The following is a 15,250-nucleotide window of genomic DNA, read 5'->3' on the forward strand; positions in this document are numbered from 1 at the left end:
TCAGACTTTTACATTTGAACAACTATAAATTAGTTATACTGAGTACAGAGTTTCAGAATTTCAGTATTTGGGATGAGGAATAAGAATGTTTTGAAAAAAGTTATAACAAACTGCACTGAACAAGGATGATGACATGGTAGCCTCAACATAAGAATGCATTAGTTGAGGCTCAAGGAAGCAGAACAAAAGAAGAAGGCATGAATAGATTCTACACAGGTGAACTTGTTAAGCAAGTGGTATTGTATTATGGAATTACACTGCTACATTTCTGAAATATGTGAGACTCCTATGTCATCAGCATTGTTCAGTGTAATTTGTTTAAGAGTTTTCAGAGTATTGGTTTCTCTACTCACAGACCACAATAAATTCCACAACATGGGGCTGTCGATTTATGTACTACATGATGAGAAATTTTGAAATCATCTGGAATGCTCCTTTAACCAAACTTGTGCTCCAGCTTTAGATATCTACTTCATGTTGCTATTCTTCTTCTTCCGTCCACTGGATTCCATACCTTGTTCTCATGGTTACAGAATGCCAAAGAGCCATGTACGTGATTGAGGCAGTTGAACCTCTATAGCCAGGTGAATTTTGGTTTCCCAGTATTTTTCTTTGCGTAATTTGGGAGGTCTGACTGTAAACTTCTGATGAAGTTACCAGCAACACTTTCTGCAAAACATCCTGCATGCACTTGGGAAGTTTCTTGCTTTTTTAACATTTTGTGAGGGTTGAGTTTAATCAGATTTGGGCTTATAATACTGGGAGTATATACTGTTTCAGCTTCCCCAAAATCTCCAAGACAGAGTATCCACCTGACAACAGACCAAATTTGTATAAAGAATTGTTGAGCTGGTGTCCATGCATAAACTAGCATGATAGATAGTAGGATATATTCTATTGAGAAATATTTGGTACAATGGTTCAATTGCAGTAACCACCTGGCAGACTAATGGCACATATGATTTTACTGTATTCACAATAACTGCACAACAAAACAAAAAACAAAAAAAAATTACCAGTAAATGATTACATTATAATCTGCATGTGCCAGACCACCATAGACTATCACATGCAAAACATGATTTTCTCTATTTGTCCCATTCAATAATTCAACACATGGAAATTGAATACTGCTAATTGCAATTATATATCTGTTTGTGATAGAAGTCTAATTTCTGACAGCTCTTTATGAACACGTGATCCTACATCTAATGATAAAATAGAGAACAAGTGACTCAAGAAAGGTTGGGCAAAATATCACTAAAATGAGTTTGCACTACCTTGTCTGTCTGCTCGTAGCTTCATGGAGAGAACATCTGACCCACTGCCTGCTTCACTCATAGCCAGAGCTCCAATCTGGTCTCCACGGATTAACTGCAAGAAAAATACTTTAAATCAATGCTTTCTTTTCAATGCCATGTATTCATATGAATTTAGCTGATGGGGGGGGGGGGGGGGCAGCAAAGTGGAGAATAATGACTATATGTCTTCCTGAAAGTGCAGATGATTTGCATACATATGAGAAAAAAAAAATCTAATTCAGATTTTGACAAAATTATATACTTCAAAAGGGCAGTGACAAGCATTTTGCGCATCATTAAAATCTCATAGATAGCGACCTGCATCTATCAATGACTTTCATATTAACGGTAATAAAGATGATGCCATTTTAAGATGTGTAGCCTCTTTCATGCATACAATGCTCATCTACAGGGTCATGGAAATATAATTACCATCAACACATAACAGTGAAAAGTGGAAGAAGTAACAAAAACAAATTGTGGAACTCTCTTCTTTCTATCTCTGTCTTTCGGTGGTGCTGAAACTTAAAAAAATAGATAACTTTTGAACAGACAATCTGATTCCCCTCAAACTTCTCTGATGTGTTCGACAAATATTTCTTCTTTCACCCAATTCACATACTAATTGGGGTTTCACTCTCCTTTAAAATAACAACATGAAATGCAGTCTGTAAATAGTTATCAACAGGTTCAAAGGTCACGGACAAAGAGGAGCTCCGCTCACCCCTGGCAGGTACTTCTCCTTCTGCTCTTGGGTGGCATTCCTCACAAGCTGGTTGATGCAGAGATTGGAGTGTGCCCCCATGGACAGGCCAACGGACGGCGAAGCTCTAGAAATCTCCTCCAAGATTAGAACCTGGTCCATGTATGACCCATTCACCCCACCAAATTCCTCTGCAAAGAAGTGAAAACAGACAAACAAAATTAGACCTATCACTAAATGTGATTAATATGCACCCATCTAAAACTGAGGGAGTTAGCTCAATCCACAATATTTTTGTATGCTTTCTGTTGAAGCAAATTTGATAATGCCTATTATTGTCTCTATATACTGAAAATTAATTGAATGAAAGGCCATTCACTAAAGTATTCTGTGCAAACTTGTGGAAACTAGTAAAGGCAAATAACATCATCATCTCCTAAAAATTGCATAAACTTGTGATTGAGACCAGCATAACTGTTTTGAATTGACATGTGAAAATCTGAAAGTCCATACAGGTCTTTCTAATTTTTTGTGTGATTTTTTAAAACAATTCTTTTTTTACTCGTTCTGTTTGAATATTGAATATTTGAATATACATCTTTCAACATCTAGCATCCTCTAAAAATACCCCCTTTCAAGGAATGCTCAACTCTCTTTGTGTAAGACACTGTTTGAATGTCAATACAATGGAACAAGTACACTGTACTTTCAAGAAGAAGAAGACGACGAAGACGACGACGACAACGACGACGACGACGACGACGACGACGACGACGACGACAACAACAACAACAACAACAACAACAACATGAAAATGCATCATCTAGGCCTACTTGACATGATGATGATGGCTTCTTGTATACAATGTAGTGCCGGTATCTGCCTTTGAAGGGCGCTTCTTGCGCTTGATCTAGAATGTATCAACTTCAGCTGTTCAGTCAATATATAACATTGGAATATTCTTAATTTACATTTTCCGGAGTAACAGATTAGGTACTTTTGTTGGGAAGGCGTAGCCCAAAGAAGAGATGCTGGAAGCCACATACCTGGAGCAGTGATGCCATGGAAACCCATCTCCCCTGCCTTCTTCCAGAATCCCTGCAATATTGAAAACCAAGCACGAGGAAGATTGCAACACAGAACATGCAGGAGGAGCACAAAATGTACATATGGGCATGGTGTACTGTGTGTGTGTGTTTGTGTGAGTGTGTGTGCATGCACGCAAGAAGGGAAACGACAAAATCAGCATGGTCAAAATCTTCATCTTACATTCCACTCAGAGGTATGTAACTGCAAAATGATAACTTGTCCTGTCTTTTTACAAGATCATTTTCAATAAGATGTGGGCCTAATCCTCCATACAGTCCCATATAAGCCACTATTGGTGTCTGTATTAAATGTTTGTACAAAGCAGGATGGGACTTGACAATTGGTATCCTATGGTACAGTGTATGTCACTTTTTAAGCAGGTGCATTGGGTTTTGGAATATCTAGTAGAGGCATATCACAGCTATTTTTTTAATCTAGTAGATGATATTGCATTTTGTTTCAACATTGTTAAGAGCCTGTGACCAGTCTGTTACACTTTGCACATTTTTATTTAAACTAACAACAGTTGATTCACTTGTCATATGCGCAATATCATATCTACAATATTACATGCTACGTACATCTTCATTTACTGGATCCTACTGTATTTGTACTTGGATCCTCTGCAAGAATGAACACACAAATAAAACATTAACATAATTGCTTCAATTTGACATTTCTGAGTTGCGCTACTGAACCATATCATAAAAATGTCTGTTCATTCTATTCATGAAATATTTTGAATGCTTGCTTGTATGTTCGTTTTGTAACTTATTTCTTTCACAAAAATGGAAATGGAAGTTAAAACTACAAACCCAAACAATAATCAGGTCACACTTAGAATTTAAGCTTGCATGTACACTGGACAAAGATTACATTACAATAATGAGCCAAGACCTTCCTTCTTACCCTCATGTCTGGAAACATATCAGTCTTGTCGAGCTCGGCTGCAATGGGGTAGACATTTTCCTGGGCAAACTTGAAGACAGTCTCTCGCAGCTACAAGAACAAAGAGAAATGAGAGAAAGAATTTTGTTGACTGCATGTAAGTATGAATATTACTTTATTTGGAAAGCATACAACCTTTCAACAAGTTTGCAACCCATTTTTTTTTTTTTCATTGGTAACTGTTGATAATTTGAATTTGTTCATTTGACGCTGTTTTTAATTCCCGGAGATATATTATGAGAGTATATGAGAGTATGTTAGGCATATTTTATGATATCACACCACATCAGATTATCTTATGAAACAGAATCTATAATTTTGTTGTACTCTCATCAATATTTGTAAACTTTCACTACATTGTACATTTGACTGTCTGTAAAAATTATGTGATTGAAATGCAGTTTAAGTGTGACGAATGTATACAGTTATAATCAGTAATGCCGTGTGGTGGGAGAATGAGAATTTGTAGTGTCTGTATGTGTTTATGTGTGTGAGAGTCACTTATTGGATGTGATGAAGAGATGATTGTGTGTATGTGTATGTGAGTGTAACTGTGTTTGCGCGTGCGTGTGTGTTTGTGAGAGAGAGGGAGGGGAAAGATGTGAATACAATGTAAGAAAAGGAAGTAACCGCATGGGTCCCTTTTATTCAGTTTATGTCTATTCGTCACGTACAGTGTGTTGAATGTAGTGAATGTAATATATTTATAATGAATAATGTTGTAAATGATGTCAATTGTTATTTTTTAAATAGTGATGAATGATTTGAAAATTGTAAATACTTTTTTTTTATCAACTATGTACTGTATGAACAAATGTTGCAATTCAGCCTTTTGGCTGCGAGAACATTTCATTTAATATAAAATACCATACCATACAACCATACCATGTCCAGTGACAAAGAGACCAAGAAGCAAAAGCCCCAGCAAAGCAATGTCATGTGCACCACACATTTTGCGAGTGTGATATTTTGCGGATCAGGTTCATGAGGCAAGTGGCTGAACTACTGTAACAAGCAAGAATCACACCGAAGGAATGAGATAGAAGTATCACTACTATTTAAGAGAAAATTGGATATATCCCACCTTACATGCAATAAATAATATATTTGTGTTTAATACAGGAGGTAGTATATTGTAAAATCAATTTCAAGAATATTGGTTGACTTGCATAATTTGCAATGAATAGACAAACACACAGCAAAATATTCTGCTTACACAGAGTCAAGAGAGATCTGTACTTGGAAGAATTTAATAAACACAATAGCCATCATGAAATCCTGAATGGCAGCTCTGATCCATACATAAGGCTACATTACTTGCTTTGTTCCATCCTTACCCAGACGCTGGTTATTTTCAGTACGGGACATTTACATTGTTACCTTTTTGGTAGTAATTTTTAATCAATGTCTAACTTGTGACTGCGAAACAAATGAAGAACAAATTTCAGAAACGATAGAGAAACATTGCTTTGCTTTGATGTTTACTGACACTGTAGAACAGTAAAACAAGTCACTATAAAATGCAATGCAAAAGGATAAATCATGCACAAAAACTACATGTACCTCTTATTTACTTGAGAGTAGGAATTAAGTATGTTGACCTCTCAACAGACTACAAGAATGGCTTGTACATTACATTTTTCTAAGCAACAGGTAAAGAGCACTTCATGGCTTACACTGCAGCTATTATTACCACGTCAATATTTAATCTATGACAAGAAGACATAATAACGTCTGGAGATAAGGACCATACACGTAGGTCGTATGCTTCTTAATAGAAAAACAAAACAGCTAGAGTAATGCTGCTGCTACATGTTACCATGTAGTCAAATGAGATACAATGTACCTCCACCTCCTCAAAAGATCACATTATTTCACTGTATTCCACCAAAGTATGGCCCTGTAATTACATAATGCAGATTGATTGACAAGCTTATTGATCATGATACACACCGATTGACTACTGACCTGTTCACATTGACTTCTATGGAAATTTCTCTTTATCTATTTCCAGCCTTCGTCCTAATATAGAGCTCTTTCCATTTGCACTTTGCATTTGCATTTGCAATTCATTTTCATGAATTTTGTTGACTGCATGTCCAGTGACAAAGAGACCAAGAAGCAAAAGCCCCAGCAAAGCAATGTCATGTGCACCACACATTTTGCGAGTGTGATATTTTGCGAATCAGGTTCATGAGGCAAGTGGCTGAACTAACAAGCAAGAATCACACCGAAGGAATGAGATAGAAGTATCACTACTTTTTAAGAAAAAATTGGATATTTCCCACCTTACATGCAATAGATAATATATTTGTGTTTAATACAGGAGGTAGTATTTTGTAAAATCAATTTCAAGAATATTGGTTGACTTGCATAATTTGCAATGAATAGACAAACACACAGCAAAATATTCTGCTTACACAGAGTCAAGAGAGATCTGTACTTGGAAGAATTTAATAAACACAATAGCCACTAGCCAATGTATACTTATTCATTTTCATTGCAAATTATGCAAGTCAACCAATATTCTTGAAATTGATTTTACAAAATACTACCTCCTGTATTAAACACAAATATATTATCTATTGCATGTAAGGTGGGAAATATCCAATTTTCTCTTAAATAGTAGTGATACTTCTATCTCATTCCTTTGGTATGATTCTTGCTTGATAGTTCAGCCACTTGCCTCATGAACCTGATCCGCAAAATATCACACTCACAAAATGTGTGGTGCACATGATATTGATGCTTTGCTGGGGCTTTTGCTTCTTGGTCTCTTTGTCACTGGACATACAGTCAACAAAATTCATGAAATTCAACTCTTTGAAATTCAACTCTTTGCCCCATCATGCATCCGATACGTGTACAACACTGTCCAAAGGCTTGAGCCATGAGTTCGTATTTTACCAGAAGCATGGCTCAGTGTGGATCAGTAAAAATCAATGCATGACAATAGACCAATCAGATTGCAGAGATTCTAAAGCCCATTTTATAAAAAGGAATGTTCAATGGTGATATAATTGTACAGGGAGGAGAGATGAATACATGATGATATTAGTAGAATGTCAGGGGCTGAAATTTCATTTTCTTGTATAACATTAGCTACAAAGTGCAAATGGAAAGAGCTCTGTGTGAGGACGAAGGCTGGAAATAAATGAAGAGAAATTTCCATAGAAATCAATGTGAACAGGTCAGTAGTCAATCGGTGTGTATCATGATCAATAAGCTTGTCAATCTGTCTGCATTATGTAATTACAGGGCCATACTTTGTTGGAATACAGTGAAATAGTGTGATCTTTTGAGGAGGTGGGGGTACATTGTATTCCATTGGACTAACATGGTAATATGTAGCAGCAGCATTACTCTAGCTGTTTTTTGTTTTTGTTTTTCTAAGAAGCATACGACCTACATGTATGGTCCTTATCTCCAGACATTATTATCTGTCTTCTTGTCATAGATTAAATATTGACGTGGTAATAATAGCTGCAGTGTAAGCCATGAAGTGCTCTTTACCTGTTGCTTAGAAAAGTGTAATGTACAAGCTATTCTTGTAGTCTGTTGACAGGTCAACACTCTTAATTCCTACTCTCAAGTAAATAAGAGGTACATGTAGTTTTTGTGCATGATTTATACATAATTGCGTTGCGTCAGCAGTTCTCTTTCACTTCTTAGTTGATATTAATGTCTTAGTTTATTGTAGAAGGTGTTGTGTATGTTTTCTTTTTGCTTAAGTGCATATATAAGAACAGACATTATTATCTGTCTTCTTGTCATAGATTAAATATTGACGTGGTAATAATAGCTGCAGTGTAAGCCATGAAGTGCTCTTTACCTGTTGCTTAGAAAACTGTAATGTACAAATTGTACAAGCCATTCTTGTAGTCTGTTGAGAGGTCAACATACTTACTTCCTACTCTTAAGTAAATAAGAGGTACATGTAGTTTTTGTGCATGATTTATCCTTTTGCATTGCATTTTATAGTGACTTGTTTTACTGTTCTACAGTGTCAGTAAACATCAAAGCAAAGCAATGTTTCTCTACCGTTCCTGAAATTTGTTCTTCATTTGTTTCGCAGTCACAAGTCAGACATTGATTAAAAATTACTAGCATAAAGGTAACAATGTAAATGTCCCTAGCTTACTGTAAAATAACCAGCTTCTGGGTAAGGATGGAACAAAGCAAGTAATGTAGCCTTATGTATGGATGTCACATACATGTAGGTTGTATGCTTCTTAGAAAAAACAAAACAGCTAGAGTAATGCTGCTACATGTTACCATGTAGTCCAATGGGATACAATGTACCCCCACCTCCTCAAAAGATCACACTATTTCACTGTATTCCACCAAAGTATGGCCCTGTAATTACATAATGCAGATTGATTGACAAGCTTATTGATCATGATACACACCGATTGACTACTGACCTGTTCACATTGACTTCTACGGAAATTTCTCTTTATTTATTTCCAGCCTTCGTCCTAACATACTTGCTCTTTCCATTTGCACTTTTCCTAGCTAATGTTATAGACCAATTCGGGTTCGTTGAGGGTAGCAGACAATTTGTGGCACTGGGCGGTGCCATGAGCTCATTTTGAGGTGTCTTAGCCGTCCCCCCCTCCTCTCCCCCACCCCCAGGCAACATGTTTATTGTGCACTTGTAACAAAGGTTCGTGCACTAAGCAAGCATTCGTGCACTTAGTACGAGACGCCTATTGGCTAAAACAAACATGCATGTTTTTCATTCCGTGCGCGGAAGGGGGTGGGGGAGAGGGGAAGGGGGGTTGGCTAAGACACCACAGTAATGGCGCTGCCCATGCCAAATATACACATAGCGCGTCACAGAATTGGTCTATACAAGAAAATGAAATTTAAGCCCCTAACAATCTACTAATATCATCACGTATTCATCTCTCCTCCCTGTACGATTATATCTCCATTTAAAATTCCTTTTTATAAAATGGGCTTTAGAATCTCTGCAATCTGATTGGTCAATCGTCATGCATTGATTTTCACTGATCCACACTGAGCCGTGCTTCCGGTAAAATATGAACGCATGGCTCAAGCCTTGCACAGTGTTGTATACGTATCGGACGCATGATGGGGCAAAGAGTTGAATTTCAAAGAGTTGAATTTCATGAATTTTGTTGACTGCAAGTCCAGTGACAAAGAGACCAAGAAGCAAAAGCCCCAGCAAAGCATCAATATCATGTGTGCCACACATTTTGCGAGTGTGATATTTTGCGAATCAGGTTCATGAGGCAAGTGGCTGAACTAACAACCAAGAATCACACCGAAGGAATGAGATAGAAGTATCACTACTATTTAAGAGAAAATTGGATATTTCCCACCTTACATGCAATAGATAATATATTTGTGTTTAATACAGGAGGTAGTATTTTGTAAAATCAATTTCAAGAATATTGGTTGACTTTCATAATTTGCAATATTAAATAAACAAACACACAGCAAAATATTCTGCTTATACACAGTCAGGAGAGATCTGTACATGAACGCAATAGCCATCATGAAATCCTGAATGGCAGCTCTGATCCATACATAAGGCTACATTACTTGCTTTGTTCCATCCTTACCCAGACGCTGGTTATTTTACAGTAAGGGACATTTACATTGTTACCTTTTTGCTAGTGATTTTTAATCGATGTTTGACTTGTGACTGCGAAACAAACGAAGAACAAATTTCAGAAACGGTAGAGAAACATTGCTTTGCTTTGATGTTTACTGACACTGTAGAACAGTAAAACAAGTCACTATAAAATGCAATGCCAAAGGATAAATCATGGACAAAAACTACATGTACCTCTTATTTACTTGAGAGTAGTCTATTAAGTATGTTGACCTCTCAACAGACTACAAGAATGGCTTGTACAATTTGTACATTACAGTTTTCTAAGCAACAGGTAAAGAGCACTTCATGGCTTACACCGCAGCTATTATTACCATGTCAATATATAAGCTATGACAAGAAGACAGATAATAATGTCTAGAGATAAGGACCATACACATAGGTCGTATGCTTCTTAGAAAAACAAAACAGCTAGAGTAATGCTGCTGCTACATGTTACCATGTAGTCAAATTGGATACAATGTACCTCCACCTCCTCAAAAGATCACACTATTTCACTGTATTCCACCAAAGTATGGCCCTGTAATACTGTAATGCAGATTGATTGACAAACTTATTGATCATGATACACATCGATTGACTACTGACCTGTTCACATTGACTTCTATGGAAATTTCTCTTCATTTATTTCCAGCCTTCCTCCTAACATAGAGCTCTTTCCATTTGCACTTTTCCTAGCTAATGTTATTTACAAGAAAATGAAATTTCAGCCCCTGACATTCTATTAATATCATCATGTATTCATCTCTCCTCCCTGTACAATTATATCACCATTTAACATTCCTTTTTATAAAATGGGCTTTAGAATCTCTGCAATCTGATTGGTCAATCGTCATGCATTGATTTTTACTGATCCACACTGAGCCATGCTTCCGGTAAAATATGAACGCATGGCTCAAGCCTTGCACCGTGTTGTATACGTACTGTATCGGACGCATGATGGGGCAAAGAGTTGAATTTCAAAGAGTTGAATTTCATGAATTTTGTTGACTGCAAGTCCAGTGACAAAGAGACCAAGAAGCAAAAGCTCCAGCAAAGCATCAATATCATGTGTGCCACACATTTTGCGAGTGTGATATTTTGCGAACCAGGTTCATGAGGCAAGTGGCTGAACTAACAAGCAAGAATCACACCGAATTTCAAGAATATTGGTTGACTTGCATAATTTGCAATAAAATAGACAAACACACAGCAAAATATTCTGCTTATACACAGTCACGAGAGTTCTGTACTTGGAAGAATTCAATAAACACAATAGCCATCATGAAATCCTGAATGGCAGCTCTGATCCATACATAAGGCTACATTACTTGCTTTGTTCCATCCTTACCCAGACACTGGTTATTTTACAGTAAGCTAGGGACATTTACATTGTTACCTTTATGCTAGTAATTTTTAATCAATGTCTGACTTGTGACTGCGAAACAAATGAACAAATTTCAGAAACGGTAGAGAAACATTACTTTGCTTTGATGTTTACTGACACTGTACAACAGTAAAACAAGTCACTACAAAACTTGTGTGACTTCGTGCAACTTGTGCAGCATTTTGAATTGTGACAAAATGAAGTTCATTTTCGTCTGCATACAGTTTTCATGTTGTTGTTTTTGGTGGTAAATAAAACTTAAATGATCTGTTCTTATATATATGCACTTATAAATGCAAAAAGAAAACATACACAACACCTTCTACAATAAACTAAGACATTAATATCAACTAAAAAGTGTAAGAGAACAGCTAACACAATGCAAATGGATAAATAATGCACAAAAACTACATGTACCTCTTATTTACTTGAGAGTAGGAATTAAGAGTGTTGACCTGTCAACAGACTACAAGAATAGCTTGTACATTACACTTTTCTAAGCGAAAGGTAAAGAGCACTTCATGGCTTACACTGCAGCTATTATTACCACATCAATATTTAATCTATGACAAGAAGACAGATAATAATGTCTGGAGATAAGGACCATACACGTAGATTGTATGCTTCTTAGAAAAACAAAAACAAACAAGAGACCCGCGGGTCTAGCGCTCACCTGAGTATCGCAAGTTCACCTTTCACGCAGTCACTAATCTAAATTATTCACAGCTCTACCAAAATTTGACCAGGCATTCTCAAGTAGAAGATGAAAATGTACAATAAGGGCCCAATTTTTTTAAGATTCCTTAATTTGGGGGGATTGGGGGCCCCCTGGGGCCCTCTGGGTGGGGCATGGTGCCCATTTCGATAAATTGAGATCCTGACCCCCTAGGGATGCTACCTGCCAAGTTTGACAAAAATCCATCATGAGGTTTTCAGGAAGAAGATGAAAATGTACAATTCAGGCCCCCATTTGGACCCTTCCAACCACCACCCCCCCCCCCTACCCAAGAGGGGCACCCCTGGATCTCCTATGAACAAACTTGAAACTACAGTCATTAATGTACTCACTCATAGTATTATCTCAGCTCTATATATAACTTCTGATTCTAGAGAAGATTTATAAAGATTCCTTCATTTAGGGGATTTGGGACCCCTGGGGGCCCCCTGGGTGGGGCATGGTGCCCATTTTAACAAATTGAGATCCTAACCCCCTAGGGATGCTACCTGCCAAGTTTGGTGAAAATAGGTCATGGGGTTCTCAAGAAGAAGATAAAAATGTACAATTTAGGCCCCATTAGGACCCCTCCTCACCCCCTCCCTCCCCTGGGTCCCAAGGGGGGCACCCCTGATTCTGCCATGAACAAACTTGAAACTACAGTCATCAATGTACTAACTCATAGTATTAACTTAGCTCTATCACTTCTGGTTCTAGAGAAGAAGATTTTTGCAGATATTCCTTAATTTTGGGGGGTTTGGGCCCCCTGGGGGCCCCCTGGGTGGGGCATGGTGCCCATTTTCACAAATTGATTTCCTAACCCCCTAGGGATGCTACCTGCCAAGTTTGGTGAAAATGGGTCATGGGGTTCTCAAGAAGACGATGAAAATGTACAATTTAGGCCCCATTAGAACCCTTCCCCACCCCCCTCCCCTGGGTCCCAAGGGGGGCACCCCTGATTCTGCCATGAACAAACTTGAAACTACAGTCATCAATGTACTAACTCATAGTATTAACTTAGCTCTATCACTTCTGGTTCTAGAGAAGAAGATTTTTACAGATTCCTTAATTTTGGGGGGTTTGGGCCCCCCTGGGGGCCCCCTGGGTGGGGCATGGTGCCCATTTTAACAAATTGAGTTCCTAACCCCCTAGGGATGCTACCTGCCAAGTTTGATGAAAATCGGTCTTGGGGTTTTCAAGAAGAAGATGAAAATGTAAAAAGTTTACGCACGACGCACGACGCACGACGCACGACGCACGACGGACGCCGGACGAAGGGCGATCGCAATAGCTCACTTGAGCCTTTGGCTCAGGTGAGCTAAAAACAGCTAGAGTAATGCTGCTGCTACATGTTACCATGTTCAATGGCATACAATGTACCCCCACCTCCTCAAAAGATCACACTATTTCACTGTATTCCACCAAAGTATGGCCCTGTAATTACATAATGATCTGCAGATTGATTGACAAGCTTATTGATCATGATACACAGCGATTGACCACTGACCTGTTCACATTGACTTCTATGGAAATTTCTCTTCATTTATTTCCAGCCTTCGTCCTCACACAGAGCTCTTTCCATTTGCACTTTTCCTAGCTAATGTTATACAAGAAAATGAAATTTCAGCCCCTGACATTCTACTAATAATGTATTCATCTCTCCTCCCTGTACAATTATATCACCATTTAACATTCCTTTTTATAAAATGGGCTTTAGAATCTCTGCAATCTGATTGGTCAATCGTCATGCATTGATTTTTACTGATCCACACTGAGCCATGCTTCTGGTAAAATATGAACGCATGGCTCAAGCCTTGGACAGTGTTGTACACGTATCGGACGCATGATGGGGCAAAGAGTTGAATTTCAAAGAGTTGAATTTCATGAATTTTGTTGACTGTAAGTCCAGTGACAAAGAGACCAAGAAGCAAAAGCCCCAGCAAAGCATCAATATCATGTGCACCACACATTTTGCGAGTGTGATATTTTGCGGATCAGGTTCATGAGGCAAGTGGCTGAACTAACAAGCAAGAATCACACCGAAGGAATGAGATAGAAGTATCACTACTATTTAAGAGAAAATTGGATATTTCCCACCTTACATGCAATAGATAATATATTTGTGTTTAATACAGGAGGTAGTATTTTGTAAAATCAATTTCAAGAATATTGGTTGACTTCCATAATTTGCAATGAATAAACAAACACACAGCAAAATATTCTGCTTACACAGAGTCAAGAGAGATCTGTACTTGGAAGAATTCAATAAACACAATAGCCATCATGAAATCCTGAATGGCAGCTCTGATCCATACATAAGGCTACATTACTTGCTTTGTTCCATCCTTACCCAGACGCTGGTTATTTTACAGTCAAGGGTCATTTACATTGTTACCTTTTTGCTAGTGATTTTTAATCAATGTCTGACTTGTGACTGCAAAACAAATGAAGAACAAATTTCAGAAACGGTACAGAAACATTGCTTTGCTTTGATGTTTACTGACACTGTACAACAGTAAAACAAGTCACTACAAAACTTGTGTGACTTCGTGCAACTTGTGCAGCATTTTGAATTGTGACAAAATGAAGTTCATTTTCGTCTGCATACAGTTTTCATGTTGTTGTTTTTGGTGGTAAATAAAACTTAAATGATCTGTTCTTATATATATGCACTTATAAATGCAAAAAGAAAACATACACAACACCTTCTACAATAAACTAAGACATTAATATCAACTAAAAAGTGTAAGAGAACAGCTAACACAATGCAAAAGGATAAATCATGCACAAAAACTACATGTATCTTTTATTTACTTGAGAGAGTAGGAACAAGGAAAAGTAGAAATTACGCGGTGCGTAATATATGTCCCCGCCGGAAGTAGCATTTAGTAGCAAAATGTACAATATAGGTAAAAAGATGAAGGTCAAAGGTCAAAGAAGTCAAAGGTCAAAATTCTATGTAGAAGTTCTGAAGCCCTCACCTAGTGCCATCACATAAAGCAAACGGAATCGAAATCGGGTTAGAAATGGCGAAGGAGTAGCATTTTGTAGCCAATGTACAATATAGGTAAAAAAATCAAGGTCAAAGGTCAAAGAAGTCAAAGGTCAAAATTCTGTGTAGAAGTTTTGAAGCCCTCACCTAGTGCCCTCACATAAAGCAAACAGAATCAAAATCGGGTTAGAAATGGCGAAGGAGTAGCATTTGGTAGCAAAATGAACAATACAGGTTAAAAATCAAGGTCAAAGGTCAAAGAAGTCAAAGGTCAAAATTTTGTGTAGAAGTTTTGAAGCCCTCACCTAGTGCCATCACTTAAAGCAAACGGAATTGAAATCGGGTTACAAATGGCGAAGGAGTAGCATTTTGTAGCAAAATGTACAATATAGGTCAAAAATCAAGGTCAAAGGTCAAAGAAGTCAATGGTCAAAATTCTGTGTAGAAGTTTTGAAGCTCTTACCTAGTGCCATCATATAAAGCAAACGGAAT

At 37.6% G+C, this 15,250-nt stretch overlaps 1 protein-coding gene across 1 annotated transcript in view; it reads right to left on the reverse strand.

The window, feature by feature from the left end:
- LOC139745658 (isovaleryl-CoA dehydrogenase, mitochondrial-like) overlaps positions 1-15,250 on the reverse strand; it is a 37,076-nt gene that overhangs the window by 10,397 nt on the left and 11,429 nt on the right. Inside the window, exons 2-5 of the mRNA XM_071656053.1 lie at positions 4,003-4,092; positions 3,051-3,102; positions 2,026-2,195; positions 1,281-1,374 (exon numbers count right to left, since the gene is read on the reverse strand). Coding sequence (XP_071512154.1) covers positions 1,281-1,374; positions 2,026-2,195; positions 3,051-3,102; positions 4,003-4,092 — 406 coding nt within the window. The remainder of the gene's footprint in view (positions 1-1,280; positions 1,375-2,025; positions 2,196-3,050; positions 3,103-4,002; positions 4,093-15,250) is intronic.

This window comes from Diadema antillarum, unplaced genomic scaffold (assembly GCF_040938485.1).
Source record: "Diadema antillarum isolate AM-2024a unplaced genomic scaffold, OU_Dant_1.0 seq00001284_RagTag, whole genome shotgun sequence".
Taxonomy (NCBI): Eukaryota; Metazoa; Echinodermata; class Echinoidea; order Diadematoida; family Diadematidae; genus Diadema; species Diadema antillarum.